The 10773-nt window shown below is 50.8% G+C and overlaps 1 protein-coding gene across 3 annotated transcripts in view; it reads left to right on the plus strand.

Annotated features, from left to right (window-relative positions):
• Positions 1-10768, plus strand: part of LOC144152293 (atrial natriuretic peptide-converting enzyme-like) — a 72631-nt gene extending 61863 nt beyond the window's left edge. For all 3 annotated transcript variants that reach the window (XM_077683538.1, XM_077683539.1, XM_077683540.1), the window contains exons 5-10: positions 1328-1450; positions 6063-6173; positions 6568-6702; positions 7578-7697; positions 7772-7894; positions 10634-10768. In XM_077683538.1, coding sequence (XP_077539664.1) covers positions 1328-1450; positions 6063-6173; positions 6568-6702; positions 7578-7697; positions 7772-7894; positions 10634-10662 — 641 coding nt within the window. In that variant the 3' untranslated portion in view covers positions 10663-10768. The remainder of the gene's footprint in view (positions 1-1327; positions 1451-6062; positions 6174-6567; positions 6703-7577; positions 7698-7771; positions 7895-10633) is intronic.
• The last annotated feature ends 5 nt before the right edge of the window (positions 10769-10773 follow it).

Here is a 10773-nt window from a genome sequence, read left to right on the forward strand (position 1 = left end):
GGGTTAAGCCGCCAAGGTCGGATCCACGCGGAGGGAGAAGGGCAAGCATGGAGCGCCGAAGAGAGAGAGAGAGAGAGAGAGAGAGAAAGAGAGAGAGAGAGAGAGAGAGAGAGAGAGAGAGAGAGAGAGAGAGAGAGAGAGAGAGAGAGAGAGAGAGAGAGAGATAAACGTTTAATGAAAACGAGCAAATTTGGTGTTAGGTGGTAGGGGCACCAGCCCTGTGGGGCGGAGGGGGAGGGGGAGGGGGCGTCCTTAGTCCGGGATGCCCTGGTCCTGGCTGGCTGCCCGGGCTCTAGCGACGACTTCTTGTTGCGCCGCAAGGTCCGAGTTGGTCAGCCGGTCCACCCGCTGCTTGTAAGTAGGGTTGGGGATCGGAGATAAAGACGGGAACTGCTGGTATTCCTATACCAGGTAGTATAGGGTGCCAGGGAATGGGCTGTAGGCACAGGTCGTGTAGTATTGGGTAGGGTACATTTTGTGGAGGAGGGTACAGTGGGGGTAAGAGTTAGTTTGTATCCTTCGGAGGGTAGTGGCTTCGTGACGACTAAGGCGAAGGTGAGGGAGTTCTTTTTTTTTTTTTTTTTTGTGAGTAGGGTGCTCTCTAGTGACAGCTGCAGAAACGGGAACGGGTGCACCACTCGCTGCGGATGAGCGCCAAGTCGGCGAAAGCATGCGTGGTGCTCCTGCGTGTCCAGAGGACGTGAACAGGGCACGGGAATGATGCATGTAATGCCCAGTGTACTGTTTACGCGCCTTAGCTCTCGAGCAGCCTGGGTGGAATCGGTGTATAATATCAAGCACGGTGGTGGGGCAGCGCAGGGCTCAGAAGCTGAAGCACGCAGGCCATCACGACCAGCTTCGCCACCGTGCACAGAAGGAAGCAACGCATCCGTGAAATACGTGCATGTCTGGTTGATGGATGCATAGTGGGGCAGGCAAGGTTTGTTTTTATTTTGTATGAATTTTTGCACACGCTAAACACCTGAGCCCGAGTTTTCGTTCCACACGGACGCGAGAATTGCGGGTATTAGACATGCACAGTTCCGCTGTAAAATGTGTCCGAACGAAGCCAAGCTGCAATTATACGATAAAATTACAGGTGCATAACTTTGCAGCTATCTGCAAGACACCACCGTTCAGGCTCGTAAATAGCGACTTTGTCAGACCGGATTCTCGTACACAGTTTGTATTGATGCCATCAGTAAGTGTATTACTATTATTGCCACCGTTCGACAGAAGCGATTGCTGCACTACGACGCATTAGCGCGTAGCTTATGCGGACTTCCCCGAGCACACTCATAACTTGCTCCTCTTCCGTGCACCGCAGTGGCGACGGAGAACTGCCAGAAGCTGATACCGGCGACGCTGGCCCTGTCGCGCGTCTTCGACTGCCGCCGCTACCCCGACTCGGACAGCCCGGGGGTCTGCCTCAACCTGGCCAGGAGCGCAAGTATATACATGCCGCGCACATCGTTAATTGCTCCTCCGATTCCCCCCTCATTTCGGCCACGCCGTCGGCTTCAAGGGCGGCACCCTGCAACCTACAATACAAATCTCAAAAGTGCTTACTTTATTCGATTTGTAACGGGAGCAGGAAATGACGCCATAAGCGTTCGCTCCCGTTGACGCCAGACAACCCAGGGCGATTTTTTTTTTTTTTACGAGTTATTCCAGATTCCTTGATCCTGTCAAATGAGCTTGATCCGCTGCAGGGCACTCCGCGTTGCGCCGGTGGATACGGCGGAACCGGCTGCGTGTTTTGCTGGGATGCTTGGAGACACTCACTCCACGCCAGACTGGATTCATGCTCCAAACTGACCGGTGGAATTCATTCACCATTAGGGAGAAGCGAGGGGCACGTTATGAGAATAAGTCCAGAACAAGCAAAAATAAGCACGGGGAGCTACGAGCTCTTTATATATAGACATGCCTGGTAACGTTTTTACAGCACATACGTATACTGAAATGTTCATAAATGCGAAAAAAAAAAAAAAGAACCACAGAAGTAAGCTTGCCCATGGGGTGAAAGAAGGTATAGAAAAAAAAATCTGACAATATGATTCGGGTGGAACCGGGTGCGTACAGTTTGGAGCAATCCTAGGGGCAGGCACAGGAGCAGGCTTAGAGCAAACGTCACATTTCATCGCCCGTGTGACACCGAAAATGCCCAATTTTGTATTTCGCAAACGGATAGTACGCTGCACAAGGTACTTATGGAGTACCACAAATAAGTTCAGAAGTGTTTTTTTTTTTAAGCGAAGCTTTATTGTCCTCATTGATGCCGCTGTACGCCAGCGCGCCCTGCAGGAAAGCCAACTTTCTCTGACGATGATGATGATGATGAATGATCAGTGGTGAAGCGAAAGAAAAAAAGTTCGCTTCCCGCGGCCGGGATGGAACCTGCGGGGTCCCTCGCCTCATGAAGCCGGCGTCTGTCCGACTGCTCGGAACGAACGCCAAGCAGCAGGTACGGATTCGCGCCGTACACGTCAAACCCAAACGTCAGGCCTACGGAGTGCACGCCCGAGAGTTGCCGGGGGTACTCCAGAAAGGTGGTGCGCACCTCCAAAGTAGACAGACTCGCAGTGTGGGATTGGCCAACCAAAGAGTCCATCACGAGAAATCTCCGCGTTCAACCATCGTCGTCTTTAGATGGACGGTGCATGGTTTTTGTTTGTTTAGCCGTAACTGCTTGAAGCAAAACTTGCTCGCGTTTTTGTTATTTTTGTTCAGTTTGGGTACAGTTCATCTTCCAATGTCTGCATTCTTTTTAAGCTTCCTTTAAGCCATTTTCCTACAAAGCACTGCTGTGAAAAAGTTCCCTTGACGCCTTTCCTTAAATTGCATTTGTATCTACCCAGCTTGATCCATCTAGGATGTATCCACCTGGGTTGATGGGAATCCAGACTGTCACCTACAGTTAGCCGCATAGGTGACAGCCTGGATTACCATCAACCCAGAGAGCAGGCTGGGGTTTGGAAAAGGGTGCTCAACCATGGATCACATCCATGTCGTCAACCAAGTGATAGAAAAATCCACAGAGTGCACTAAACCCCTTTACATGGTATTTATAGATTACGAGAAAGCATTTGATTCAGCACTCACCGCAGCCGTTTTAGAAGCACTAAAAGATCAGGGAATAGAGGAAACCTACATAAGGCTTCTAGAAGACATATACAAGGAATGCACGGGTAGGATAACCCTCCACAAGTAAAGCGATAAATTTCCGATCCGAAAAGGAGTAACAGAGGGAGATACCATCTCCCCAAAACTATTCACGGCATGTCTGGAGGGGGTATTTAGAAAGCTTGAGTGATAAAACATAGGACTAAGGATAAACGGGGAATACTCGAGCCAACTGATGTTTGCGGAAGACATAGTCTTGCTGAGTGAGACTGCAGAATACATGCAAACAATGCTTGAGGAACTGCAATCAGAAAGCGCGGCCGTGGGGCTAAAAATAAATATGAATAAATCTAAAGTAATGAGAAATAAGCATGCTTAGGAAACGAAACGCTAGAAGTAACAGAATACAACTACCTCGGACAGATGGTTAGTGCTGACCCCAACCACGAGAAAGAAATCCGGCGCAGAAAAGTATGGGTTGGGGAGCACGCGGCAAGCACTCCGAAATAATGAAAAGGTACCTCTGTCACTGAAAAGAAAAATTACAACCAGTGCATACTGCCGGTGATGACATACAGAGCTGAAACTTGGCGCCTAGCTAAACAACTAGAAAGAAAGCAAACTTACGTCGTCTCAACGGGCTACTGAACGAATAATGCTACAAATAACGCTCAGGGACAAGACCTGGACCAAACTAGAGTTGAAGATATCATAGTTCAAATAAAGAAAAAGACTTCGGCTGGCCATGTAGTAAGACGAACCGACAACCGGTGGGTAAACTACCAAGAGGTGGGTCTGGAAGGGGAAGGCCAGCAACACGATGGAGGGAAGAAAAACGGAACTTGGGGGGATAAGCTGTGGGGGCTCGAGTGCCGCAGTACAGGACCAGTTGGAGGTACATGGGACCTGATGATGATTCGCACCACATCGTCCTAACCAATCCGCAAACCCCGTATCGTTGCGGCCAAATGAAGCACGTTGTTGCCGCCGCGACCTGCAGCGCACCTGGGTTAGTGCCGCAGCAAGGTAGAGCGGCCGAATGAGCCACTTAGAAATACAAGGAAAAGCGCACAGGGGCCCTATTCTCGACTGCACAAATTGCCGGCATTTCGCCCATGTTTTTTTGCGTAAGCACGACGTAAGCAATCAATGACGTGCTGCACCTATAGCTATGACGACATGCAGTCACTCATAAAGATCGCTACCAAGGTATCAAATATTGTGCAAGAAAGATATAAAAACACTTGGCATGTACTATAAAAATTAAGACGGTAGCTGAGGCTGACAAGAAAAACCCATTTCTGGAGGTCAAATTTGGCGCCAACACCACAAGGCGATCGAGTAACGTTGATCCAAACGCGAGTGAAAGGCGGATGTCGAGCTAAAGAACATCAAACAATTTTTTTACCGTTTCTATTTATTTCTTTCAATCGCTTTTATTAACATAGCTGGGCTGTCTGCTTTAATGCAAGCTTTGTTGCGTTATCACCTTTCCTGCCGCCACCGCCGCCACGCCATCGTCTGCTGCTATGTTACAAGTTTATGGCGTGATCACAGAAAAAGACGGCCGGGACCATCGCTTCTATGACACATGAGAGCAGCCAAGCGCTACGCCTGATAACCGCGGAGCGCACCGATGTCGCCGATTCACTCATTCGTCACGCTCGACTGCAATCAGCGCTGTAATGAACCGAATAGTCACTTTTCATTGTTATTTTTCTCTTGAGTTCGATCATGTGACCCAACAGCTTAGTAGGACAAGTATGGACAAATGCCGTGCATTGGGTTCTCTTTGTCATGGAGAGGCTCGTACTGCCCTCTTATGTTGCGGTTACGCCAAACAAATCATTTTTTATTTTATTGCCAAACACAAAAGCAAAATACTGCATGTTATTTGTATGTTCCATGATCGCTGACATGGAAGCAGTTGAAACTATAATTTGTTTCGATAGGAAACCTGCTTTAAACAGCGCCCATGCGAAACTGCGCCTGCTGCAAATTGCCGGACATTTCGCGGTGCCGTAAGCCGGGGCACATTTTTGCCCTATTTTGCGTGTATTTTGCGACAAAAACAGCCGCCATTTTCAAGCTGTTAGGTAGTTTTACGTCACTTTTACGCAGGCTGAAGTTGCCAATGCATGACGAAATCGTTCCCGCCAACTGTTTAAATTACGTCACGCCTTCTCAGCCAACCACAGAGGGGGTGTGTGTTACAAGCAGTATTGTTGTTGAATAGCAAAGACAGGCTTAAGAAATATGCGCATTTAGTAACGAGAAATAAGGCAAACTTTAGAACTGGTGTCCGTAAACGACATGAAACGTCAAAATGACGGCAGCACACACAACCGCTTTGTCAACCGGAAGCACGTGACCGAAATTGAAAGCCAATCAGAAAAAACTTCCGGAAAATTGCCTGAATTGCCGGCAATTTGTGCAGTCGAGAATAGGGCCCCAGGCTTAGCGTTTAGCCGCAGATAAGCGATCACCGTCCGTCGCCGACAGCTGCTGTCTTGAAGAAACCGAAACTATAGATGTTCGAGCAACGTTCCCAGGCACGGCGAAAGTCGTATCCTTGCGGTGCTATTCGGCCGCTAAGGTGCAGGATGGCGCTTATAAAAGAGCGTGGCGCAGCGTGTGTACATTTTGACGCAAGATGGCGCAGGTAAAAAATTTTGGCGCAAAACGGCACAAACGGCGCAGCCCAGCCCTGCGCGGAACCCACGGCGTACGGAAAAGGCCCTGGTTCTCAGACTTCACCTGAGGCACCCCACTTCGTCGTTCAAACTTCAATATTGCCTCGTCTAATTACTAACTTTTAACAAACTACGGCAACCAAAAGCGTCAAGTTCCCCGTTTTCTCACTGAGCATTGCCAGTGGCCGAATTCGTGTGTGCACATGAACGTAGCGTTTTCCCTGTGCCGTGTCTTTGGTGCAGCCTGCATGCGGCAGGAGCACCAGTGCCCGGACCTGACGTGCATTCCCAAGCAGTGGCGCTGTGACGGGGTCCGGGACTGCCCACTGGCCGCGGACGAGGCCAATTGCACAGGTACAGCAGTCCGCTTGGCTGAAGCATCCCGACGGCTTCCGCGCGTTACTGGAGCACTCGTACGTGTGACACTGAGACCTGACGTTAAACGCTTCTTCTGTAGCAATAAACAGCCTCGTTCGAGCTTCCTGCAGCGTATAATTTGAAAGTTCAACAGCACGTTGTTCTCTTTAAAGATGCATTTTAAGCCCACGCAATCGTTTATAGCTATCTGAATGCCCGTGGTGAAGTACAGTCGAGACCCTGCTCGCACGAACTGCTCATAAGCACCGGCGACTTGACTCCCCTTCGCGTATTTTCCCTCCTCCATTCAGACCATTCGTCTTCGATCTCCCCCTCCGCTTACTGCGCAATAGCCACGTGGGTCATGTGCCTGCGCGTCGGATGCATGCAGGCCGCGGCGCCTCCAAGGTGTGCAGCCACGAAGAGTTCCGCTGCGACTACCGCTGCATCCCGAACACGTGGCGCTGCGACGGGGAGCCCGACTGCCAGGACGCCGCCGACGAGAGGCACTGCCCGCCCAAGCCAGGTTGGGGCCGCCCTCCTCCGCTCAGCATGCACGCGTGACCTAACGGCAGCTAAGGCGACATTCGTCGACCGACTAATCGCCGCACCGTCATGAAAATGCTTCCCAGTCAATCCAGAAGGGCGGGCACCAGTTTATATATAAGTACCGCGGAAAGAGAAAAATGAAAGTTCTTTGGGCGACAAAGTCCGCGAATGCAAAATTGATTTAAGCGCATTGCGGTGAGCTCCGTTAGATCTTGTACAAGGCCGAGCGCTGTCCAGTCGCGTTTCCTGCTCGGCTATTCCAGGGGCGCAAAGACGACGTTAGCCAACGAAAATGTGCAGCTCAAGTGCCCACCCAATTAACTCATCGAAAGGACAAAAAAATGAAGGTACATCCTATAAACACTCCGTTGCAATCAGTGCCGCTTTGTTTCAGCCAAATTCGCATATATATATATATATATATATATATATATATATATATATATATATATATATATATATATATATATATATATATATATATATATATATATAACAACCGATGGTATTTTGTTAGCCGCGAATACGAGACGGCTTTGCTTTGCAGCCCACCCCTCCCTGTAGCACTTGAAAAAACTGAACTCCTTACAAACTCGTAACTTGTGAGGGGGGGGGGGGGGCGTTTCGTGGTCCGCCCTTGGCGAAATAAGGGCGGAATTGTGGGAGAGGCAATTCCTCAGGGGACGACCGGGAGGCATGTACCGTGGGCGTCGTTGAACAAGCCGCCACCTCTCAGTTACCGCTGATCTTCCAAATTAACTTCGTGCTAACACCGGTCGGTTAAGGCGTTGGAGCGACGAAAATGCGGGACGCCACGGAGGGTGGTGAGCAAGTTGTGTGCCCTGGGCGCAGTGTGCGGCACGGGCCGGTTCCAGTGCCGGGACGGGTCCGGCTGCTTCCCGCAGAGGTGGGTCTGCGACGGAAAGGCCGAGTGCCGCGACGGCAGCGACGAGCACGACTGCTCCAACAAGAGTGAGTATGCAGCCCCTCCGCCTCTGCTGTGGACACGCGCGCCAAGCGCTGACGCGGCGGCGTTCCTCTCGCAGAGTGCACGGCGGGCGACTTCCGCTGCGACAACGGCATCTGCGTGCCCTCGCTGTGGCGATGCGACGGACACAACGACTGCCGCGACGGCAGCGACGAAAGGCACTGCGGGACGTACGTCAAAGGTGCGCTAGACTGACAGAAGTGAATTAAATGCGGGAAAACACCGCGTCCCGATTGCCGCATGCGGTTACTTCACATCGCGTGAGTAATAGATGGCTTATGTCGGCAAAAATTCGACCCGGCCCAGGGCGACAGAAAGGAGAACGAAAGAGCGCGCGGCTACGGCGCGGCTAGACACCCTAGCACGGCGCCGCCTTGGCCCAGATGCTGACGTTGCTACGGCGACGTCAAGTCGAAGCGCCGCTCGAACCTGCCTCTGCCACCGATGCGCCACGCCTCGACGGGTCTCGCGACTCCCCTCGCCGCTTGTACGCGTGGTAAAACGGAGGGTGCACTCAGCGCAGGGCGGCAAATAAGGAAGGAATGAAAATGGCGGTGACGAAATGACCACACTGGCGGGCAACAAACAGCGCGACAGGCAGCCAATGCCGCTGCCAAAGCGAGTAAACGTGAGTGACACTGAGACAGGGCGCAAAGTGCGGTTGGCACGGTGTGCGAGGGGCATGCGAGAAACGCCGCGTTGCGCACTTCCGCAGCCGGAGCAAGACGTGCGCACCGGGCCGATCCTCAAGTTCGCCAGGGAGAGGGACGTACGAAATGCTCGCGCATTCTTAAAGATCCACCAATACATTTTCAATTATTTTTTTTCTTAGCTGCACTTAATTCAGAACAAAATTTACTTCAGCGATTTGCTGAGTGTAATGTCCGTATGCACAACGGGGAAAGCATGTGGGCGAACAGTGGCCCCGCATGACCCTGTTCTAATTTCTTATGGCGCATCGCCGGCCCATCCGTTCTTCACACGATTTCGGTTGAACGCAGTGCACGGTCAGTTTTGTTTGAACCTATCGCGCCTGTGAAGCGTGACGGCTGGTCGCCTCGCTCCGTTGTCAATTGATGAGATAAGCTTGTTTACATGCCCCGTGTGAAAACGCCCACTCACGCATGCAGGATTCAAGCAATTCCAGCCCGTTCACCATGTGTTACTACGAAACGGCCTTTCTCGACAGGTTAGGTAGGTGAATTCCGTGTGTGGCCCAGAACGGAAACGAGTGTGGAGCACACTTGAGTATGCGCACACTCGCAAGGTCGTGGAGCAGCGCACGTGCGAGCCGCACGAAGCGCGAACAATGCATTGCGTAGTCTCAATGCCATCTCGTGGAAAAAATCTCGCCGACGGCGGCGCAGGCAGTGCAAACTAGAGAGCAGTGGTTGAGGTTATGGCTAATTTTCCTTGATAGCAGCGCACTATCCCCGCCCCCCCGAAGTTTTCCAGCCTTCTTTCACGCTCGGTAGAAACCCTGCTCCCATGCCTGCGCCTTCGAGGCAGTCTTTCTTTGTCATACTGAGGTGCGCTTTTGGCTCTGTTGTGATGTAGCTAATCCCCCACCCCTCCCATTTCACCCCAGAAATGGCCATATGGCGCCACTAAACCAAAACGTCAGATCGTCAATACGGGTGCAAGTTCTTTAGGTGGTCTAATACCAGTGCCACCCGTACACGAACAATAACATTGTGCTTAATTCCTTAAGTTTTAATGCCATCAACCTGCGAAGCTGGACGCAGTCCACGGAGTGCTCGAAAAAGTAGTTTGTTCGTAATTTCCGATTGAGCATACTTCCTAGTCAATTAACTGAATGAAACTTCGAAGGACCGGAGCTTCTGTCTCGCGGACAAACATGTAGCTGTTTTACTCCCGCGTCGTAGGCATCTTACTATTTGTGTAACACACCAACCCCAACCGCTCGACCAAGGAGAGGACACCGGACAAGCCGCAATTCGCCTTTTGACACCCACGTTTAAACCTCCCGCCAGCACAACGGACATGTCACCAGTAAGGGCACGAAACCTATAGCTTCACGTGCTTCACGCTTTGAAGAGCGCTCACGCCGTTAAAGGAGCCATGAAGAGAAAATACAACTTTGTTTAATTTGAAAGAACTAGGATTCAGTATCTCACTCAGCTCCATCACAGCCCCAAAAGATGTTTTTTTAACGAAAAAAAAAAGCAAGAAGTATTTAAAAAGTTTCAAATTTTGCGCCACAGTGACGTGTTTGAGCAAGAATGACGTCATACGGACCAACAATAAAACTATTTTCAGTGCGTTAACTGCACGTTAGCATTCCACTGATACGGTCAAATGGAACTAGAGGCCCCATTACAGACGTCCAGTCATGTGTCGTCGCGACAGGTGAGTTGGGCAGCCGCCAATCGCACAAGCAAGGTTCCGTGACGTCATAGAAAAGTTGCGGGAAATTGGCTAGGGGGTCGCGACTGCTTCACGTTTTTTTTTAATATCTCCGTTATTTGTGTGAAGATTGCAATGATATTGATAGTTATCAGGACTAAGCAGTCTTTCTAATAAATCCAACATGTATTTTGTCTTCATGGCTCCTTTAAGGCTCGTTCCAAATTCCTGGCGATTAAGTATTGCCAACAAAAGGCGAACAATGGAACATAAGCGAACGTCGTTAAGGGGAGCGAAGGGGGGGAGAGAGAGAGAGAGAGAGAGAGAGAGAGAGAGAGAGAGAGAGAGAGAGAGAGAGAGAGAGAGTTTTATTTGCCCTATAGGCTAAGGCCGCCTCATTCCAGGGGGCCAGTGGAATTCCTCGTTAGTTGGTCTTCCAGGGGTGGGGGCGGTACCGTTCGCGCGCTGTTTGCGGCTAACGGACCTGCTAAGTTTAGCGGCCTAAACACCCACCGTTCGGTGCACTAACAACGCATGCCTTTTTTACTTGCAGTCATCGGCCGGGTAAACGCGAAGCCCTGAAGCTGGTTAACCAAAGAGAAGACATCGACCAGCACTGAAACCAGCACCATCAGTAGAGCTGCAGACAGCTGCACAACTTCAGCGTGACGTCACCAGACCAAATGCTTCCGA

This window comes from Haemaphysalis longicornis, unplaced genomic scaffold, assembly GCF_048455015.1.
Source record: "Haemaphysalis longicornis isolate Haplotype H1 unplaced genomic scaffold, Haemaphysalis longicornis Haplotype H1 scaffold_9, whole genome shotgun sequence".
NCBI lineage: Eukaryota > Metazoa > Arthropoda > Arachnida > Ixodida > Ixodidae > Haemaphysalis > Haemaphysalis longicornis.